This window comes from Oreochromis aureus, linkage group 11 (genome assembly GCF_013358895.1).
Source record: "Oreochromis aureus strain Israel breed Guangdong linkage group 11, ZZ_aureus, whole genome shotgun sequence".
NCBI lineage: Eukaryota > Metazoa > Chordata > Actinopteri > Cichliformes > Cichlidae > Oreochromis > Oreochromis aureus.
This window is the reverse complement of record NC_052952.1, coordinates 20537418-20560241: the sequence shown is the minus strand read 5'-3', so window position 1 is coordinate 20560241 and position 22824 is coordinate 20537418. Positions and strand designations below refer to the sequence as shown.

General features: G+C 43.0%; 1 protein-coding gene across 3 annotated transcripts; it reads left to right on the top strand.

Moving 5' to 3' along the window:
- The first annotated feature begins 1182 nt into the window (after window positions 1–1182).
- shc1 (SHC (Src homology 2 domain containing) transforming protein 1) lies at window positions 1183–22790 on the top strand. 3 transcript variants are annotated; one of them, XM_039619365.1, is made up of 14 exons: window positions 1183–1420; window positions 5975–6019; window positions 13021–13185; window positions 13412–13482; window positions 13976–14036; window positions 15443–15562; window positions 16617–16670; window positions 17049–17100; window positions 17784–17910; window positions 18000–18147; window positions 18502–18559; window positions 18823–18939; window positions 19503–19759; window positions 19857–22790. In XM_039619365.1, exons 2-14 carry the CDS (start codon window positions 6008–6010, stop codon window positions 19983–19985), a joined length of 1371 nt encoding a protein of 456 aa, XP_039475299.1. In that variant the 5' UTR covers window positions 1183–1420; window positions 5975–6007; the 3' UTR covers window positions 19986–22790. The 3 variants fall into 3 exon arrangements, with proteins under 3 accessions (XP_039475299.1, XP_031589935.1, XP_039475300.1); XM_031734075.2 differs by lacking the exon at window positions 5975–6019; XM_039619366.1 differs by lacking the exons at window positions 1183–1420; window positions 5975–6019 and adding an exon at window positions 7849–11664.
- Window positions 22791–22824: the final 34 nt, after the last annotated feature.

Here is a 22824-nt window from a genome sequence, read left to right as displayed (position 1 = left end):
GTACCTTTATGTCCGCTTAACCAGAGCGCGTATAACGATTCATTTATGTATTTTTTTTCTATCAGATCATATGACCTACAAAATGATAAAGTATTCTATTGTTTTATTATTGTTCCAGTTATTATTATCTGTCCACTTTGCTGCTGTAATAATGCCCATTTCCCAGATGTAGGAGTAATAACAGCTATTTTATCTTATCTTACTCAGCAGAATGGGATTGCAGATCAAGTCCTTATCAACGTGAAAAATAAAAATGCTTTGTGTGATACAATTATATGATGGGCTATCATACAATTATATAAAAACTAGAAATGATTACGTGAATGGGCAATTCTGAGATGCAAGCACAACTGTATTCGTTTTGTTTCCTGGGGGAATGCATTTGAGTGAAATAAGGGCAAACTTGCTTCACAGGTACATTTTTACATGCTTCATTGGGAAAAAAAGAAAAAAAAGCGCACGTGTCAGTGCACCAACGCATGAACCGATCCACTGAATCAGCATGTACTAAAACTGTAGAATTCAGCCACTCCTTTGCCTTCGTACGTGATAATATGTGTATTATGCATACAATCTGTGCTAAAGATCTAGTTCTTGGGCTTTAGCGTCTTGCTCAATGTCATGTTTACTTGTTGGTGGTATGAGGATGCTGCGGCCTGAAGAAAGTTATCTCATCACCAAACTGCTTTACAAAAGAAAAGAAAAGAAAATCATATTCAAATGTATGGACATCACGACGAAATGTGTGTTTTAAAACATATGTAGTGCATATGTAGTCATGTCTGCGCATCCCACACTTTGCGGTAATAACACCTTAAAGCAGGCGGCAGCAGCTTATGCCCTGAGCTGATGCTGATGGTTTGTTTTGGTAGCGGATGCGGGTCATCGCGGTCTCTTTCTAAATGCTGGAAAAAGCAACACTTCAGGCAGAAAACAGCTGTTCTTGCGCTGTATTTATCTACGGTAAAGTACATGTGCAACTGCAGACTTATGGCTCGCGGTCAGGGATTTCTACTTTTGCGCAACCTACACTGACTAGTCCAGGTGCAACATGGTACGCGAGCGCGTACGCACACACACACTCACACGGGAGTGGGGGAAAAGAAGAGAAAGAAAGAGAGAGAGAGAGAGAGAGAGAGAGAGAGAGGAGCCGGATGACGCTGCGTGGTTCGCGGAAGTGACTTCTGTCGTGATCGTGGAGGGGGAGGTAGGGGGAGGAGGCAGGGACGGAAAGGGAGAGGAAAGAAGAAGTTTAGAGTCTTCTTTTATGAAGTTAATCATCAAGTATACAAGGATCCCGGCGGACAAAACTGTCGACCCTTTGCCCTGTTATATGAAATTAAGCTGAAATTTGTGCAGCAGCAGCAACAGAGCTTGGTGGGCAGGAGGGGCATTCAAGGGAAAGGGAGGAACAGAGCTGGTAAGTTGCTCGTTAAAGTTGCCCACACTTTTTTGGGGGGGCATGGTGTGGTCTGTGCGTGCCGTGCGTCAGCTATAGCACGTATGAAAAGTGTGAGGAAACTGATTATGTGCTAAATTTGTGGTCCCCGCAGGGACACATAGTTCTGCCGGACAATTCAATGTTTCGTTGTTATGTTACGCCACGGTGCAGTCGAGCCTGTTAGGTTACTGTAAGAAATATGTAAATGGTCAGGCTGGGGCGTGCACGAGTTAACTAAATGTTTAACTTCGTGCTTTCAAACTTTGTGTGTGTGTGTGTGTGTGTGTGTGTGTGTGTGTGTGTGTGCCAGGTTTTATTATTAAAACTTGAAACCTAAGTAAGCTGTTGTTGGAGCCTCTGTTAAAGTAATAGAATAAGTTTACAATAGAAAGTCATCGTTGTGTCCTCTGGACGAACAAAAACAACAGAAAGCAGGTCACTCACATGCCCTTTCTTTTTTTTAAGAGGCGCCAATAAACTCAAACTAAGTTAGACCTGAGCAAAATAAGACAGTTATTTGAGGATATTTTGTGGGTATAAAGGGCCAACTTTTTGCTGCTGTCGTCTTCTCCAACGTTCTTACTTTCCCTCTTTTGTATAAAAGCGATAAAAGGTGTAGGATTCTTGCACCCAGAACAAGTTTTTTCCCATCACATTGGAGATTATTATGAAAGACACATTTCACTACTCCTTCACTACTTAGCAATTTGTGTTTATTTTGCTTCGGGGACTAAAGCCTGTCCTAGCTTTGCTGAAATCTGCCTGATTTGCTTCAGGCTATAAAGTGTCAGTGAGATAAGCCTTAGGAGCTATCAGTACACACACAAACCCACTCGCAAATCTGTACAAAATCAGACATTAAGAAAAGCTTACTTAATGTTCCCCTTTTGTGCGCATCCATGGGGACCGGTCACCAAAACGCACCTCAGATGTGTAAAACAGGGTCAATGTGACAGAGTTAAAGTTCGCGGTGAACAAGTGAAGGGCAGCCAGACTATTATAGAAGCAGACTCAAGGCTATGTGCTGTGATTGAGGTGGCTGAAAGCAGTGGGCTCAGTGCTGTTATCAGGGTCAGCCATACCGCTCAGACCAGCAGCCGCTGACACGATATTATATGACTCAAGTTATCTCCACCGATGAAATGGAGGCCGAGGGAAGGTCCAGTCAACATCTGATCCCAAGAAGCGGTAGATTCAGACACATGTCAGGAGCCTGACAAATAGGCCGTGTGCGTCTTAGACCCACATAAACAAACACAACACAGACAGGAGGACACAAACTGTCAGCCAAAGTCGTGCGCCTCGGCCACTCCATCACACTCCAGCGTAAACCAAAATCCACTCGATTAAAATTGGATCTGTCCAATTCCCTTCAAACCTCTCAGTCACCGGTAAAAGCTTTCGCCCTGATTGACGGGAGTGTGTGACACTTGATTGTTACAGCGGTTTCAGTTTGACAGCTGTGCACGGAGTCCGTGTGTCTCAGACGCAAAGCCAATTCAAATATAAAGAATTAGATTTTTGTAAGCAGTGCAAATATTACCGCAGATATTAGACTTGGATTTGGCCTGTGGTGCATCGCTATTGACAAAACACAGTGCTGAGGTGCTAAGCTCTTATAAACACTTCGAGACTGTTGACACTACATACGCTTTTTGTGTGGGTGTCTTGACCTGTGAGGATGTGTTTTTCTCGGGTTCCTTCTGTCTGGCGTATGTACTGTATCTGTCTGTCTCTCCGACCATGTGGGGAGGGGGGTTGTTTATGTGCGTTGGTTTTTTTCTATTTCCTGGTGTGTATGAGCGCATTCTGGAAACCAACTGTAGGAGTTTGTTTTTGAGGCCATAGCATGTGGTTGTCCGTCACTGCCTTCATACAATAGAGCCGAGTCTCAGCTGCGTTTCCTCCTGCGGTGCTCAGTCTAGCGCGGCGTGCTCAGTGTGCAGCGCACTGCGTGAGCCACAGTTTGATTAAAATCTCGTCCCGTGCGATGCTAAAAAAAAAACAGAAGTTAGTGCAGCTTCGGCGGAATTTCATTAGCAGCGTGATGGCTGCTGATGGTTTTTCTGAATTCTGTATGAGAGGCTCTAATTGTTGCATTTTTATATGCAGCGCGTTACAGCGGAGTGACTCTGTGGTGCCACGTATCTAAGTTGAAAGTCTGTTTGTGTCTTTATTGTGGTTTCTCTCTCTTTTTACTCAGAAAGCTGAGATTGCATTTTCAAACGGTATCTCTTCTTGCAGATCAGGATTCCTTCAGGCTCGCTTCAACGGAGGTCTTCAGTATATTTTAAAGATAATAATAATAAGCCTGAATGTGCATGCCCACAAAGCAGGCAAAATATGTATATATTTAACACAGTTATTTTCTCAGTTTTAAGTAAAGGTCTTGTACTCCAAGAAACTCCAGAATTTTGTACTATTTGGGGAAGACTCTCTGCTGGGTACAGCTTATCATAATTATCATATTTGATCAATCATCACAAAATCTGAATAAAAATAGTGTTCTCTTCATTTCGGTGAGTAATAATTTCATTTTAAAAGGGATTCTGCATGCTTTATTTCATCTTATTGTGAAATACAGCTATATAGCGTTAAGAAATGTCCACCAGTCGTCTTTTGCAAAGTTAAAATTTCCCAGTAATCACACATTTATGTCCAAATTAAACTGTAACATTTTCAAGCAAATCACAGGTGGCTGAGCAGAAAATGTGATGTTTTTAGATGGAATGATCCCACATCTTACTTCAGCTTATAAAACAGTAGTATTGAAGTAACTCTTTAGGGTCACTTTAGGGTCAAGCTAACATCTCCTAGCTGTTATTGTTTTGTAACGTTGATTATTCTGTGTATTGATTTCAGTGCAACTCCTCAGCATGCACTCTTCAGAAGCCACTGGTTAACATTATTCAGATACACTTGGACATAAAGCAATGTTTAAAGAAACAGCAGTAAAATAAATCGACTTGGAAACTTGCTAAAATAACAGTAAAAGCAGCGACTCAGCAACATGTACTTAAATTAGATGACACAGTCTTAATGGGTGAAGTGGTGTGGTTGTCCAGTAGAAAAAAGTTTGAATCAAATTGTGTTTGCACTTTGCTTTCAGCTGTTCGCCCCTGTTTGCTGTGTGATCGGAACTTTTGTTAATTGAGCAAAAGCAAACTGCACAAAGTTTGCAAAGCTATGACTTAAATCCGGAAACATATGTTTGTGTAAAAGAAAAAACCCGACCCGAGTATTTCATGCAAACTTGAACCCTTGAAGAATTTCGATACTCGCTGCTACAGAGGACTAAAAGTTACGCCAGACAATGTTCAAAGGTTGAGCTGGAACTTCAGTGAAGAAACACCACAGTTTCTGACAAGTAAGCCGTTAAACTGAGAAGGAAGTTGTAAGTGGAAGTTGTAAGTGGAGCAAAGCAGAAAGTGGTAGCAGGAAAGGAATGATGGAAGGAGATAGAGATGTGGGAGTGTGGTTAGAGGAGGGGTGGTGGTGGTGGTGGAAGCACAACCCAAAATAGCCAGCTCACATGTTTGCTGTGTGCGTAGTGAGCTATGAAGCCGAGAGAAAGTACTCCTGCTGAAGCCCCGGCTAATCTAATGTTCACCCTCAGCCTAATTTTTGAAAATTTGATTGCCTTTTTCCAGTGTGCCTGCTTATTTGTGTTTACGTTTGAGACTTTCCCGTGTGAGTTACGCTTCCTCCCTCTCTCCCTTCTATTGTTCATTCTTTACTCGACTCTTTACTGTCTGTCTTGCCTTGATAATAGGAATTGATGTTAGTCAGCATCTCTGGCAAGAATCCAAGAGGAAAATGTCAGCATCGAGGCCCCGTTTACTCATCTTTGCTAATTTTTTTTTGACTAGTTCAAATAAGGATAAGTGAGGTGGGTCAAATCACATTACACACACACACGCACACACACACACACACACACACACACACACACACACACACACACAGATATACAGTGTAAGAGCAGACTGCAGATGTGGCCCTGCAGCGTGTGCATTAGATCCAGAGCTCTTTCTTAGTCTGTCTCCGATTGTTTCATCTAATAAATACTGACTAGCTGCAGTTTCCACAGACTTCTGCAGGCGCAGAACACCAAAACTCACACTTGCTAACTCACACTGGGCAAGCTGAAACACAAACAACCTACACATGCAGTCCTTTGAGTTGATTCTTTTCATTCCACAGGGTATGTTTCAACATGCACAGCGGATTTCTGCCTTTCTCCTTTCACTCTTCCTCTCTCCTTCCTTCGCTTTCCGTTACTTTATCCCTCTGAGTATCACCCGGCCTCTGCCCTGTGTCAATGTTGTGTGTCTGTGTGCTCGATATGAAGAAGGTCCCATGACTCTCTCCACAGCTGATGCTGGGAGCAAAGCATGCTGGAAGTCAAGTGGCTGCAAGGGCGCTGGTTTGAGCACGCTGTAATTTGCTCTTTGATTTGCGTGTGTGTGTGCTTGTCTGCGACTGTGTATGCTTTTGTGTACTGTGTGCTGATGTGCACCTTGGTGTTTTTAGGGCTACAGACTCACACGCTGCCTGTGCTGGCTGATGGAATATATGGTAAGACATTAAAATCATACGAGCAGCTGATCAAAAAAAACACATTGTGCCACGGTGGCAAAGGAGTTGCTGCTTCTAAATTTCTGATATAATATAGAAATGAACAGACTCTCGCATCCAGCCCTGGTAGGCATATGTGTAAAGTAAGCGTTATTTGTTAAAGCACTGTAATTTCAGGGCTGCACAATTACACCAAGAATAAGATAAAATTGCTCCCAAAGATACTGTGGACACATGAGTGATTGTAGCTGGTGTGCAATATTTCACCAATTAAGATGCCTCCTTTCCATTTTCATGAAATTATAATCGAGCGTTATGAAAGTGTCATGTTTCAGGCTTTGATATGAAACAAACTGGAATGTTCTCTGACCCATTTAAAAGGGTTTCCAAGTAGCATATGCAACATAAAACAAAAACCTTATTCAAGAGAGAGAGCCTTCTAAGAAGCAGTACAATGTGATGCAGAAAAATCGCACACCCCTCTTTTTTTACACCTCATTTGCTGTCTTTAATATTGCACAAGTTTTCACCTGCAAGAAAGAACTGGAAAAAAAGTCGTTTTGAAATCGTGCTTCAGTAATTGTACAGCCCTGTGCATGTAAATTTATTGTGGTTTGAATGGGATGTTAACTTTGCTTCCTCTGCAGCTTATTAGTTACACCCAAATAAAACAAATGCAGTTGGAAGCTGTGAGATAAATCTTACATTTTTGAGATAAAAAAAAAACCCCATATCTATATTTTCAGATGGATATTTTTGGTTATTTTTGGAGACTGCGGCTCCATGGAGAAGAAAGTGGCTGAACTGCAGTAGTTTTAGTTGGGTGTACTGAATAAGCTGTCAGCTCAGCGTGATTGCTACCTTTTTAATGTAAATTCAAGATGGCACTTGAACTGTTAATTCACTGAATCTAATAAGGGAGCACAAAATTTCAATTAGGTCAACCCTAAGCCACAGTGTATCGTGTGTTTCACTGGTTCTGGGCGTCTCGCAGGCTGCGGGTGGAGGGTGTCTTCTTCGCCAATCATGCCCGTCACTACCAATCAGATCACTGTGTATGATGACGAATGTTAGCTGCCTGCAGTTTGTCTCATTATGAACCTTCACATCCTTGAGTGCACTGCTTGAGCTCATGATGATGGTGTAGTGGTGAAATTGGGTACTGCGGGGACTCTTTGGGGTGTCATTTGAGGACTCTCTGCTATCCACTCTGCTGGGTTCCTGTGTCACTCTATGTGTGGTTTCCTCTACTTTCCGCAACACTGCCTTCTCATCAGATGCGCTCGAATGTCAAGACCAATCTGTGGGATTTCTGCTTTATGTCTTCCAGTCTTTTCCCCTAGAGTGCTGTAGTCATGTAGTAACATTGGAAATATTTATCATGCGAGTGCAGTCTACTTTCTTTTTTCCCCTCACTTTGTCCACTTATCAAGGTTATATAGAGTGACCTCATGTCACAGCACACAGAGGCTATCTATATCCATCCTTCCCCTCTCTCTCTCTCTTCCCCTCACTCTTTAACTGTGTTTCTCAGGTTACCAAACATGAATAAGGAAGGAGCGTTGAATACCCAACATGAACAGCCCACCCTCCACATGCACACACAAACACATGTATCCACCATCCCTTCCCTTCTCTCCCCTTCCCTTCATTCCTCCTTCCCCATCCCCATCTCCATCTCCCCTTGGAGTGTGTGCATTTCTGAGTAGAAGTGCAGCATCTTGCTGTGCATACACATGTATACTGCTAAATGACTCTGGCTGCAGAGAGAAGGTGGGGGGAAGGGAAGGAAACAGGAAGGAGGTAGCATGGGAGAAAAGAAGGTGGGGAGGGCACAGGCTGTGGCGCGGTCGTGTGTGTGTATGTGTGTGTATGAAAGAGAGAGAGGGAGAGAGAGAGAGAATGGGAGGCAGCATCACCCACCCAGACTGGGAGGAGGGGAGGACAGACAGTGTGCTTGTGCCTCTAACAGACAGACTGAGGTGGAAGGAAAGTGGGGATGAGAGACAGACGTGAGGGGAGAAGAGGAGCACAATGAAGGACTACCATCTACCATCATCCATCCTGGCAACACTGCCATTTCACCATCTGCTGAAAGAGTGAGAGAGAGAGAGAGAGAGAGTGAGAGGAGGGACGAAACAAGGAGGCAGCCAAACGGAGGAGAGGATAGATGGAGAGGAGCTGCCGGCAGTGACTTTGTGAATTAATCGAGCGGAAGAGCGGATCAGAGGAGAAGCACGTTTTTCGGGGAGTGGACGAAGGGAAAGCTAGGAAGAGGAAGGAGAGGACGAATGATCGGACAGGCTGTGGCCGTTTAAACATTAATGTGGTTCTTATGTGAATACGGAACCTAGCTTTAGGAGAATCACCGTGGATTATCAATTGCATGCTTTATAAACCAAAAAAGGAACTACTTCGGTTTTTGTTTTGTTTTTTTGTTTTGTTTTTTTGCCATTCATTAAAACACTTAGGGAAATCAATAAGACTCACTTTATAGAGAACAGTTTAATTACTTTTTCTTTTCTTTTTTTGGAAATACAGACTCCCTTTGTGATTTTCTATTTTCTTCCCCTATCCCTCATGAGCATAAGATCTACTCTGCAGGATGTTATACAATCATTCTAATCTTTGTTAGCTGCTGCACAGAATATTCAGGTTGTTTTTATGCAAGTTTTCTAAACATCAGTTGTCTTTTTGATGTTAATTCTTGGTGAAATTCTTGTTTATACAGTTATTAGAAAAGAGATTATTGTTCTTTGAACACAGTGTCAGTTTTACATGCCCTAGTCGGAGTCGGTGCGAGCGACGGACGTCGGATGTCAACATTGATTGGGTTTTATGGCTGGCGCGATGCCGGCCAAACTTTGATCATTTCCTGAACCATATTGATCTTTCTAGGAGTCTGTAGTTTTTCTCCTGTTGGATGAAAAAAAAAGAGCTCTAATGTGGAGCCTTTGATGGAGCTACTAATTGCTTGCAATGTGATTTGACAAAGCGGTTATCTCTTTGTCTGAAGATTTCTGCTGTTGTCAGGACTTCTCAGTATATATCCTCTGCAGGCATCTCTTTTAATGTCTGTTGCCATAGCAACGGGCAGCAGCTGCAGACAGAACAAGATGTAAAGTTGGTTTTTCTTGTCCTATCTTTTTAAACTGGTGCTGTGCCATTAGGTAATTGTATATATTTACTAGATAAAACAAGATTAGTCCATTGTTTGTGTCAGTTTTTAGAGTTTTTGTTTCCCTTCTTCTCCAGTAGACAGTCCTTGTCTTTGCGGAGCTCGGCAAGCTCCGGGAATCAGGGTTGTTTCAGGTCACCTGTCTCCCCCTCCCAATTTTCCGTGTTCGTCTTGTACGACTCATCTCCGTCCAGCCTGTCCCGATCTCACATTTATTAATGACAACTACCATTTCCATCAGTCAAACTGATGAGCTCTTATCAGAAATGACTGGATGAATTAGATTACAGTACTGATTTCACTTGTACGTATCACAGCTGCGTGGCCCCAAGGCCACCAATCACCAGTCATTAGCTGTGTTTGTGACAGCCTTTTCCTTTTGCTGTTTGTCTCTAGGTGACTCAGGATTTCTCTTCCTGTAGAGGGTCATCTCCTCTGCAGTCACCTGACCTACACTGTGTTCGGTGCACTAAAACATCCCTGGGAAAAGCCAGGGTTAACTCTGCCCATAGAGCATTTCAGCAGCTCTCTTTTTTTTAACAGCACCTGAATTTCTCTCCAGTGTTAGCAAGTCTACTGAGCTTGAATCCTTTGCCTTTTTAAGTGCTATTCTTCTTCTCTACGGACTAAGTTCTGGTTTTATTAGATGTGTGACAGACCTTTTTGTTTAATCTGCATGCTCTTTGACTGTCCAAGTACTGTGAGTGTGTGCGTGTTGTGACTTTTCCAGCCATACTACTTTACAGCTTTCTGGAGATCATCCCAGCCTGTCTTGCAGTTCATAAGTATGACTGGATCCTCCATGGTGCTTTCTGGCCAAGACCAGATGGATGACTAGCTAGAATTGCTAGACAATCCCTCTGTGGTGCTAGACTGGTGTAGGCGACTGTTCCTTTGCCATGCATTGAGCGCCCACCACAAGCTTGCGGGCTGTCCTTCAGGCAGAGTGAAGTTCTGAAATCTTAGTGTGAGGAGAAAAAAATAATCAACCTTTTTTGCTTGGCATTACTGAAACGCTGGTGCCACTTTTACAGACTTTTGTATGTGTTGTGGAAAAGGTGGGTGTAAACCTTCTCCTTTGAGGGAGCAAAGGTCAACAGATTGTAAGTATGACTAGTGCCTCAGCAGCACTAAGTTGTAGGCCAGCCAGCCAGCTTGCTGCTGGACTGTAGGTGTAGCTTTGCCTCCTACTGAGGTCAAACTGTGGCTGACTGTTTTAATTGTGGGGCTGTGGTTTGTGAGAGACTGTTAATGTAAACAGACTGTTGTTTGCCTTCTAGATTGGACTATGCAGACTATGAGATGTGAGGTGGTGTCTGTACAGTAGAGAGAGCTTACCTGCTGCTTGATAAGCCCTGCCTTAGATAAGGAAGGAATATAACTCTTGGCTCGTTCATATCATCTGTGACAGTGTCAATATTTTTCTCTCAGGTAAATAACTCTGTTCTGCGATTGCTATTTGAACTAGGCCGTAATAAAGTTACAGGGTGAGAACAGACGTGCATAGAGAAATCAGCCCAACAGCAGTTTTGATTGAGCATTTCCAGCTGGGCGAGTGACTACATGTTGAACACTGGTGAGCCTCCAGCACCATTCAGGGAACCCTGGGTTGGGAGTTCAAACTTGACCAATCAGGTCTCATTACCATCACAACAAGACCACCGGTAGTCGTCATCAGCCAATGACCTACATTCTCCAGTGTTACATCACCACCGTGCTACTGCAGTGTGTGTCACTGTACCAGACACAGGCAGCATCTCAGACTCAAACTACCGCTATCTAATGGTGCTCCAGGAAAAAAAAAACAACACCCTATGTGGCCAGTTTTAGGGAACACACTTGAAACAAGACAGGCTCACTTGTTTTAGCCATATCAGGAACATCAGTCAGGAACAGATTCAACTCTGCCTGTGCAGTCTTAAGTACTAACTTTTTGTCTTTAGGGTTTCTATTGGTGTCAAAGGTTACCATGCCTAGCCTTTAACCATCTATAATCCTAAAGCTAAGGGAAGCAGAAAGACAGGGCTCAATATTATTTTATTTTTTTTTTTCGACTGAGGGACTGTTAAACAGGACAGCCTGGAGAACGGGCGAGCAGACGAGGGAGGGGGAGAGGGGGAGCGAGAGATCATCTGGAAGAGGAGAGAGGAAGTGGTGGCGCGGGAGAGGGCGGAGGCGTTGGAGAGACAGAGGTTGGCGGAGTATATTGTGTGGAGGAAGAGAGAGGACTTCCAGGATAAGAGAGGAGACAGAGAGAAGGGAGGGAAGAGTTCAGAGAAAGGGAAGGAGCCTGCGCCAGAAGTAATCTGGAAGAGAAGAGAAGAAGAAGAAGAAGAAGCAGGGAGAGAGAGAGCGAGGGCCATTCAGAGAGGACATGAAAGCATTTGGAGGAAGAGAGAAAGGGAGTGAAAAGTAGGCGTTAAAGAAAGTGTGCTGCTACCAAGAGTTGGAGACTAGCCATACATCAGTAAGCCTCCTCTCTCTTCTTTAGCAGTTCTGGGCTTCATTGAGCTCTGCAGGTGCTTGCTGTCGTATCGACCAGTTGAGGCTGTGTATTATGTGCGCGTCGCTGCCGCGTTAGCGTGCACGGCCCTCCTTGCAATCCCCTCGCTGGCTGCTAATAGGATTTTTATGGGCCCGTGTCAAGCAGGATAGAGCTGCCAAGGGGAGCTGCTTCACACGCGCGCACACAGGCGCATGCCAACACAAAGATACACAGATAATCAAAGAAGCATTGTAGGCCGGCAAGGTTTATACTGCCTCACGCATGTAGACACATCACATAGAAATGCGCACCCCTCAGAGCAGTAAGACATACACATGAGGGGGTGTTCAGAGAGACAATCACTTGTGCTGATTCTTCATGGTGCTGGTGACAGCTGAATTACTGGGCCTCACTCAGAGGCTATTAAGTTGGGACAAGATAGTCACCGATATTGTTTTACATCATGGCAAAACACCAAGAGGAACAGTCTGTGGACAGCTAAGAAGTTATTCATCAGTTCCTGGGGACTCAGAAAACACTCAAGTAAATTTCAAAATGAACTCATAACAACATGAGCTGCACTGGTGCACTAAAAAGCTTTTTTTGTCTGCGTTTTACCATTAACTGGGACACCCAACGTTTCCTCTGTGCTTTTCCTCATACTGCTTTCATTGTGGATAAAGCCGTTTTTAAAGCAGTTGGGTTTTGGCTGCCTGGAAACGAGTGGAGGACACACAACCAGACAGATGGATGCAGCTCATACACTGAGCAAGACAGACAGATGGCAGTTTGTCCTTTTAGAGAAAAACTTTGAATACTGAGACAAAGAGACTTTGAATCACTAGAGCCTGTGTCGACTTGCACGGATATAAAAACTGACACTGCAGATTCATTATGATTCAATTCATTATGGAGAAAACAAAGTACACCCATTTTCGGAGTGAATCACTGAGCTCAACTGACGAAACAAACTCCAATCCATCATCGTTTCCTCCTTCCAGTCCTGTCACCCCCCTCACACCCTCCCCTGGTTTACCTTCCTCTCTCTCTTCCTCATCTCTCACTCCCATTTTGCCCCCCTCCTCTCCCCAACAAGCTGAGAGCAGCCCCACCACCTTCTGCTCCTTCTTCCCCAGGATGGGCTCTCTTCGTCTGGGTGTCTCAGCTACTCTTCTCCCAGGACTCAAGGCCTCAAGCAAGTCACAGGCAGCTCAGGCACCTCAGGCGCCTGTTGAGTCCTCTGGGGATGACAGGAGCAACTCTAGCTCCTCCCCACCACTTCATCACCCTGTTTCGCTTCTAACTGCTCCTTCTCCCCCTCCCCGACCTCCTCTGCAGGACATGAACCGGCTAGGAGGGGTGTCTAGGAGGGCACGGGTGGAAGGAGGGCAGCTGGGAGGAGACGAGTGGACCCGCCATGGCTCCTTTGTCAACAAGCCAACCCGTGGCTGGCTGCACTCAGACAATGTGGTCAGCACCACCGGTGTTTCCTACACTGTACGGGTAAGTGGGTGGCACATTCTCAGTAACCTCTAGTTTAAATGCAAAGTTGCAGGTCACCCTTGCCAAGCTGTTTCTGTGCATATACACCCTTCATTTTTAGAAACTGAGTCAGAAATGAGGAAAGGACACTGTTGCTTTCTTCCTCTGTTGTGTTCCCTTGATCCAATGGGACCAGGATGTAGGAAGTGACTAATGTTAATGTTTTGCCTTCCTGTTTCCTGGGTAGTACATGGGATGCGTGGAGGTGCTACAATCAATGCGGGCGCTGGACTTCAACACCAGAACTCAGGTCACCAGGTGAGATTACACACAGCTCATCGGCTGCAGGCTTGACCTTTCTCTGGTTTCATTTCTGCTTTGTTTCTGAGGGGGCGAGATGTTAAAAGTGTGGTTACACTTTGAAAAATGTTGGCGGCTCACACATACATCACTCACCTCGCATTTACTCCTTTGCCCGCTCACTCGCTTTCTGTCCTGCTTCCGCTCCATTTTGCTTGCGGGGCTTGTTTCTTTCTGTTTTAGCATCTGACTACATCTGCCCGTGTATGTTTGCATGTACACGCCTGCCGCTCTCAGAGCCCCTAAATTAGAATGTTCTGGAATCCTGGTGGTTTCCATCTGGTTTCCGCAATGATGTTTGTCTCCGTGGCAAAGACGAGCCCAGTTGCCAGGGACGATAAATTCTATCACCCGCTGCCAGATCTAATTTAATATCCATAAATGTGAATCTGGGAAGGTGTTTAGGTTAATTACATGCCATTTGCAAACATGCATGTTTTTCATTTTTCAGGGAAGCTATCTCTGTGGTGTGTGAGGCAGTACCCGGTGCCAAAGGAGCCCGCAGGAGAAAGGTACGCGCCACATACAGGAGCATACACCCATACAGAGCATTATTTATTTATAAGACTTAAGTGGACAGCGTTATGAAGAGTTTTCTGGATAAGAGCTAGATTTAGCTCGCTTGTCCACCCTGTGGTCAGTGGGCTATTTAGTCTCATGTACACACACGAACACACACAGAGCCATGTATGTATGACTTGACTTTTCCTATTTGTTATTTCATTAATCCTAAAAAATAATCATTACACATTTGGCACTTTCTTTTTTCTCCATAATGTGTCTCTGTTAACTGATTTAGGTCCCCAAAACGTGAGTATAGCTGGACCACATGCACATAAACAACGTTTATATGGCTAACTTTATGAGGACATTCACTGAGTTAAGCCATTCCCTTGCCCCTTTATCTTCATAAAAGATCTAAACCTAATTATAACCTTGACCTACACAAAAAAATCAGGACCAGCCAAAATGTCCCCACTTTTCCTCTAAGTGTCCTCTCTCCAGTGATCTAAAAGTCAGTGGTTCCGGACAAATATAGTTTTACAAGTACACACATACACAAACCAATCTTGATTTAGGCTGATTGTACACTTCTGTGGTTAGCCGACTACACACAGGTAATTACCAATCACTCTCTGATCTCTCTTTTCCCTCCCTGTTGTCACAAGGGAGGCTGGAGAGGTGGAGTAGAAGCTTGTGTGGAGCCAGCGTCAGGCCAAAGGGGCACAACAGATTAGCAGACACAGCCGCCAGTCTGCTGTTTAAAGACTGCTAGTGTCTGTGCACAGTATTCCTGTAAACCTAAAAACATCCACCCAAACAGTCCATAAAACAGGTGGCTATATTCAGCTGCCTGCTGCCGTAGCAGGGTTTGACCAAGGAATGTCTGACAGTATAGCACAGCAGACAAAATACAGTTATAGGATATAAACCAGAATAGATTAAACTAGTCTAGTGCCTCTGATTTGGCAGGACTGAGGTTAATGTGGCCAAGCATGTGCTTCCTGTCCTGTTGCTCCTGCTTTTCTCACTGCACACTCCAAACATTTTGGAACAAATATGGATGAAAGCCATGAGAACAGTAGGAGGATTTGGCGCAATAATGCTGGCACAATAGTGCTGGCATGGTCTGTGTGATGCTCTTGGCCCAGGCTACAGTATGTGAACTGTCCTGTCTATTCCCAATTGGTCGCAGTTGGCCTTGGAGACAGGATCACTTTCACAATTGCAGCTGTTCTCCCACTCCCACACACACAGGCATTTCCACACATATGCCCACAGAGTCATGCTGAGGCGGGGAGCACTCAGTGGACTATCATGCTTTGTTGAATTTTAAAAAAACCCAAAACGTCCTGTTGCTTTTGGTTTGGGCACCTTGATTTGATTATTACTAAAACTGCTCTCTCTCCTTTTGCAGCCTTCTTCTCGCTGTTTAACGTCCATCCTGGGAAAGAGTAATTTACAGTTTGCAGGCATGACAATCAGCCTCACCATCTCGACCAGCAGCCTCAATCTGCTGGCCTCTGACTGCAAACAGGTTAGAACGAAGCTCTAACCTCAAGCTGCTGTTTTCTCAAACTCTACACAGGCATTTCGTTGAGCTGTCCTTGAAAGCCAGTAATCTCACTTTTGAGTCAGAAATACACTTGATTGTCTGAGCTCTCTGTTGTAGCTATGGGGCATGTTTTCAGGTACCCTGAGTGCACTTAGCCTGTGGAGTTTACCGAAGCAGAGTAAACCTGGGGATCTGTTTGCTTGAGGGATTTTTATGTGGATTTTGTGACATTTTCTTCCTTTCGAAGACCAATCTACAGATGCACTATTTTGAAAATTATAAATGGTTTTGTTTTTTGTCTTCAGAGTTGCATTGTAATCATTCCCCTTTCAGCTTCTTGTTAATAGTGTAAACATGTTTAGTTCGCTAAAACGTTAAAGGTGGTTGAATCTCAGTGATATAAACATCTTTTTTTTTTTAAAAGAAATTCTCAGTATTTTTTCCATATGTATTATGTATCGTGACCTCCTGGAATATTCAGGAGATGCCCCGATATATTTAGAACTGCTTCTCATTGTTTGCCTCATTTACTCTGGATGCTGCACAAATCCCTCTTAACCATTGTCTTGATTCCTGCTTTACCACAAGGCAGGATGTGATCCTCCTCTTAGACCTCTAATGAGTTAATAGCTACTGCACGATGTTTATCTTTGGGGAGATGGTATACAGTGGTGTAGTGCATTCGCATTAGCGCGAAGAAACATGTCATGCAGAACATATACCAAATCACAATTAAGGACTCAGATACAGACCACACATTGTGTTTGAAGCATTAGCAAGTGTTGATGCTGTTATTGATCTGACATGGGTGGTTGTTTCAGAGTGTTAAAAAGGTGTTCCATCCATTGTCCCTACTTAGTTTTTATCTCCGCTGCAATTGATGGCGCTCAATGGAGGAAAAAGCACTTTTCTCAGTAATGATTCCACATTTGTCTTTTCATCCACATGCTTTCATTTCACTTCCCACATACTTCATGTCACCCACGTGCTCTCCTTCTCCCTCTCCTTCTTTCTCTCTCTCTCTCTTTCTCCACAGATAATCGCCAATCATCACATGCAGTCCATCTCTTTCGCCTCTGGAGGAGACCCAGTGAGTCAGCCAAACCCTGTTTCTCAGCTGAAATCTCACTCTCGCCTTTTTCCATCTTTCTTCAGCCAGCATGCTCTTCCTCCTTGCCTTCTGTCATTGTCTATTGCTATGAATACCACTCACTTTATTGCAGCCTTACTGGATTGCCTGGACTGTAGTCCCCGTTTCCAGACCTTATCTCTTTACTTCCTGTCTTCTCTCTCTTTTCTTTAAGCTCTGTAAGTTTTTAACTTCTGCTGTGGCTTAAACACCAAAGTCTTCGCTTTACCTCTTTCTTCTTATTTCTCTTCTTAGCTTTTCTGTCCTAAACCTGCCCTTCACTTTTCCCTCCTATTGATTTTTCCCTTTCTGACTGTCTTCCTTGTCGGTCTCCCTCAGGATACAGCTGAGTACGTAGCATATGTGGCCAAAGATCCAGTCAACCAGAGAGGTAAGCAGAAACAGCAAAATGACAGCCTCGCCAAGGTAGCAGCTGCCAGTGTAGATAAAATGATCCTTTAATATATGAGTTAGAGTAGTTGCTTTCATTGCACTGTGCAACTAGTCCTTTTTTTTTACTTTCAGCAAATATAACCAAACATTTTCATTAATATATGAACTGAATTAATCTTAATATAAGGAAATCAAACTTAAATAGCTCTATTAGCTGTTTATTCCCCTTGAATTTGCCTAAAACATTACACACCCAGTGTGCAGAGAAAAGGCAGAAGTACATTTTCCACCAAATGTCTATTTTTGAAGTCGCATAGGTTGGTTGCAAGCTAAATTAGTTAACTTGTGGCTCATCTTTCTCAGCTGAAAAAGCAAAGACACTTCTTAGTTTAATACTGAAAGTGAAAATCTTTGGACTAGATTATTGACATTAAAGTTCTAACATGCAGTGTTTATAAAAAAAGAAGCCATCCCGTTGCTTATGTAATTTCTTGAGTTAAAACTAGAGTGTGTAAAGTGTATTAGAGCTGCTACATGTGTCCTACAGCATCGCACATAATAAAAATGCACATGCATACGTACTTTTGTATTCTGCTTGTATCCGAACGTATTTGTGTGTTGGAGCACATGCTTCCTTCAAAAGAAGCCTCCTTATCAGCTTTTTGTGCCTCCTTATTGCAGCATGTCATATCCTGGAGTGTTCAGAGGGTTTAGCCCAGGAAGTCATCAGCACCATTGGTCAAGCCTTCGAACTGCGTTTTAAACAGTATCTAAAAAACCCTCCGAAACTGGTCACACCTCATGACAGGTAACTGTCGCTTACACAAACCCAAACCAAGAGCTTGTATTTGCATATTGTCTCGTATAATTTGTTTCTGTATCTGTTCTCTGTGACAGAATGGCTCCATTTGATGGCTCTGCATGGGAGGAAGAAGATGATGAGGCTGCTCCACCTCCTGATGTCCCGTACTATAATAATTTCCCTGGAAAACAGCCTCCCCCTGCTGGAGTGATTGACATGAGGACCCGGCCTGGTGCCACTCTGGTGAGAAAAGTGCATATTAACACTAAAGAAGGAAGACAAGCACAACCCGCCCAAAAAATAAATAAATAAATTACCTGTGTCATTCCTAAGTGATAGATAGATAGATAGATAGATAGATAGATAGATAGATAGATAGATAGATAGATAGATAGATAGATAGATAGATAGATAGATACAAACTTGAGCAAGCAAGAGTGAAAGCGCTCTAAAAGGCAACAACAATCCTGCTGTAACTGCTTTGTTTGATTAGACACATAATTATTGAGCTTTGTAATTATTTCACTAGCCAGAAAAGAACATTTTTTTGAGGATGCCACTCATTCAGCATTCGTTTGTACCCCTCTGTGTTTGCAGCCTTATGGACAGCCGGGTCAGAATGACATTCATAAACAGCCTCTGCCACCCCTACCAGGTGAGCTCTGTCGCTGCCTGCATGCGTGCATCTCTGTGGACTTTATCGGTCATTCATGTCGTTTTTTTTCTTTCTTGGTTAACAACATATTTCTTTATATCATTTATGAGAAATTGGTCAAACTTTCGCTCCCTTTTTGCCCTGTTTTGTCCTGTTAAAATTCTTAGAATTGCAAGGAAGTGAGAAGACATGGCAGAGTGACTCGTTCTTCCTGTGTTTGTGCAACATTTACTTATTTCCTTTTTTATTTTGTTTTTTCTAAGTGGGTGCCAAAGAAGGTGGGCGGGAGATGTTTGATGACCCTTCGTACGTCAACGTAGATAAACCTCGTCTCCCAGCTGCAGCAAACGGAAATGCTCACAGAGACGCTTTTGACATGAGTAAGTGTCTTTTTGTGCGTTTTTGTTGGAAATCTGCTAAGTGAAGTTCAAATAGACTGCATCCTGAACACTAGTGCAAATCATTAGCCTGTGAGAAAACTAAATAACAAAGGTAATTTGTGATGTGTGTGGGTTGTAATCAAGATGACCAAAATTTCCGGCAATTGCAATCAGCTATTTTTCTTTCATGTGAGAAGAAAAGAGGGTTAATCATTGGGCTCGTGAGATGAGTAAAGTAGTTTGTATTTTACATTTCCATATGACTGATGCTAATTAGCAGTGGAGCTGTCCGCAGAAGTCAGCCTCGGAGGAAGATAAGGATATTAGAATGTCTTTGTCCATTGCAGGGGCAATTTATATAAGATTATTGATTGACTACATAAAGCTTTTCACATTAACGGCAGAGTCCACGACTGTGTGCAGCATCTGTCAGAGTCAATGTGGTTCACTTCTCTATTTATCGGTCGTGCAGAAATGCAGACAGTGCCATAGGATACTAAAGGACAACATGTTATTCACACTGAAATACAAAATAACAAATTTCTGTGTGTTCATTTTTCAAGAGCCACTTGATGATGCCCTGGGGGTTTCTGGGCATGGAGGCCCAAACTCAGTGACAGCAGTGCCCTCTATGGTGCAGCAGTTACAGTCTGAAATCTGGTTCCACGGGAGCCTAAGTCGTAAGGAAGCAGAGAAACTGTTGACCCGAGATGGAGACTTCCTAGTGCGAGAGTCTGGAACCACACCTGGGCAGTACGTCCTCACGGGACAGCAGGGTGGTCAGCCCAAACACCTGCTGCTCGTTGACCCAGAAGGAGTGGTACGTCACCAAACGATCAAATTCACAACAGAGATTTCAGAGTGGAGTGTTATATTGGTGTTGAAGCTTGAAGTTTATTCCCTTTTTCTTTTTTTAGGTCCGTACAAAAGACCATCGGTTTTCGAGTGTCAGCCACCTGATCAGTTACCACATGGACAACAGACTTCCCATTGTGTCAGCTGGGAGTGAAGTGTGTCTGCAACAGCCAGTAGAGCGCAGGGCCTGATCTTACCCACACCAATGAAATACACCACCAAAAACATACACTCCTACTATTACATCAGTTCTGCACAACATACACGACCACACACACACGCTCATTTCCTTTAATGCACACAGAAACACTACACCTAACACACAACGATACATATGCACACACATTGCAAAGAAAGCCAAAAAAAAAAAAAAGAAAAAGTATCACCAGTTTCTCTGCAAAATCACTCACTTGCTGCTGTTGCTATATTTCCTGTCCAAACTGTGATCTACGGTTCCTTCGCTGACATCACCGACTATCAGGCGCATTTCTCCAAAGCGGAGAAGCACTGCTGCAATTTCTCAGCCTACTGTGAACCAGGAAGGAGCCCTTTGCAAATTACAGAATGGGGCAGAAAACGAATGCAATCTTTTTTTCTTTTTCTTTTTTTTAAGAAAAAAAAAATCTTTGTGTAATTATGAAAGAAAAATGGAAATGTAATACTACATGGAATCGTGTACTGAAATGGCAGAACTGAAGAGTGTGGAAAGGAACATGAAGGGACATGAAGGGGGTCTTCAGTACTTCTAAGCATGTGCTTTTTGTATTCTTTCTGGAAGGAGGAAAAAAAAATCCTCCTCAGACTGTTGCTGGAGCATTTTAGATAAAACACAAACTGGATGGCAAGAGTTCTTGTTTCCGAGACTGAACCAGGCTCAAACACAAACTCTCACAGCAATCCTTAGTATAAAATAATTCGGCTGGAGAATATGTGTACAGGTATACGAGTTTGGTTCTGATCTCATCAGAGGGCCACCCCAACCCCAACTTCTCCTCTTTTAAGGACTTTTAAACCCCTGGAGGAAAGCCTGTATGCAAATCTAGGACTGCTATGCCAATGACCTTCATATATGTATATTCTTTTTTGTTTTTTGTATTTTTGTTATTATCTTGGCACTCATAAATCAAAGGACACTCTGAGTACGCAAGGATCAAATCAGCTGTATCCTCCCAATCCCTTTCTAAACGCAGACGTACACACCTTTTACACAACTGAGTCAGCACCACCTGTCATGCCAAAGAACATGAACTTGGTTGAAAAGGAAGCAGAAAAGGAAGCCATGAATATTAACAACTCCTATCGGTCTTGTGCGCTTGCGGCATCGGAGCAAATGTATGTAGAAAGAAATGTGTTTCGAAATGCGCCTGTTTTAGAGTGGAGAGGAACGATTGTGTGCATGGGGGGCCAATAAAGGGGATTTTTTAAAAATACATCAAAATCAACCACAACACAAAATTCAGTAAGTTTGGAGAAGCTTAGACCAGATATTATTGAGCTATTGGTTTACATTAAACACCTTGATATGCGTTTGCATTGACAATCTATGTGTTATATCTTTTAGAGAGTATCCTAATTGAAAAGAGCAGTTAGCGGGAGACCCCTTTGACAAGTGTTGAACAGTCTAAGCAATGAATTTCCTTCTGCAAAAACAATGCAAGTTATGTCATGGTAACTGGTTATGTCATTTTGATGTTCCTGTTTTATTGAATCGCTTGAGAGAATAATGACCGATTTCCAAACCTTTTATGCTCCGAAGGTTAGACGGATATTGCTAGCAATGAAATGTTCAGCCAAAGGTTGCTCCTCGGCGTGCTGTGTTCACAGACTTTCGAGGATCAGGAGGGAGAAGTTCACATTATTGTTTACTGTTTTCCTCCTCCCTCACTTCATGGTGTAGTTGTTTTTGTTTTTTATATATATTTATATATATATATATCTTTTTGATCGTGCCTTGTTTCTTCAATGCAGTCATGTCACTCCAATGCAGTCACCTTATGTACTTAATTCAAATGTAGTCAGCTACAGGAGAATCTTACAAAAAAAAGTCTCAGTTTATCAACAACTTTGCAAAAATGACACTCCGGTAAAAACAGGCAAACAGATCCAGTGATGGCAATCTCCTCTGATGCACGTTCTCGCGTTCAGCTTACAGTCACAGATACTTGATGTCACCATGTGGGGGGGGGAGTGGGGGTCGGGGTGGTATGGGATCGGGGTTATTTCCTGATCATCTGTAAATAACATAAATTTTTCGACTGATAAGCTTAAGTGATGGATTATTGTTTCCATTGTTGTATATTTAATGACTTCTTTGATAAATAACACAGAGCCAGAAACCACAGCGCAGAGGTAGCTCATGTAGAATTTGAACATGTCGAAGAGAGTGAAGCCAAAATTTTAAAATTAGAGAAGGGATTTTTTTTTTCCAGCCTAAACCTTAACTATCTGTTAGTCATTAGACTTTGAAGTGGGCTGAATTGTTGTAGAACATGTATGCACACACACACACACACACACACACACACACACACACACACACACATACCCGAGTGACCACCGGGTCAGTCTGCATGTTCAGCTTTATGCAGGTCAGAAATAGGAAAACCGCAGAGTAGTTGCCATTACTGTGCGTGCCTGTTGTATGTGTGTGTGTGTGGGCTGGAACAGGCTTACTTGATGCTCGTTATCGTAAGTGAACTGGTTCTGTGTTATCATTGTGCATCACAGTTGCCTTTGTTGCATGAAAATCCTTTCAGAAAATTAGTTGTCTATTGTTGGTGATGGTGATAGTATTGATGATGCTGTTGTACTTTTTAGTTTGTGTTTTTAAAAAGCCAAAGGTTCCTTTTGAAATAGTGTGCACAGATAATGATTTTTATTACTTTATATGTTTCTGTTTTAATACTTTTTGTCTTGTTTTGTTTTTAGGGAAACGTGTCTGTTTACACCTGTATTGGAAAATTATAGATTGCATATATAAATACATATATCACTTATCTGGCTTTGTGAGTTTGGATTTTGCTGTCCCTC

Coding starts and splice junctions, on each gene's coding strand:
- shc1 (XM_039619365.1), top strand. Junction 18,560..18,822: donor GCCTCTGCCACCCCTACCAG/GTGAGCTCTGTC, acceptor GTTTTTTCTAAG/TGGGTGCCAAAGAAGGTGGG. Junction 19,760..19,856: donor TCGTTGACCCAGAAGGAGTG/GTACGTCACCAA, acceptor TTCTTTTTTTAG/GTCCGTACAAAAGACCATCG.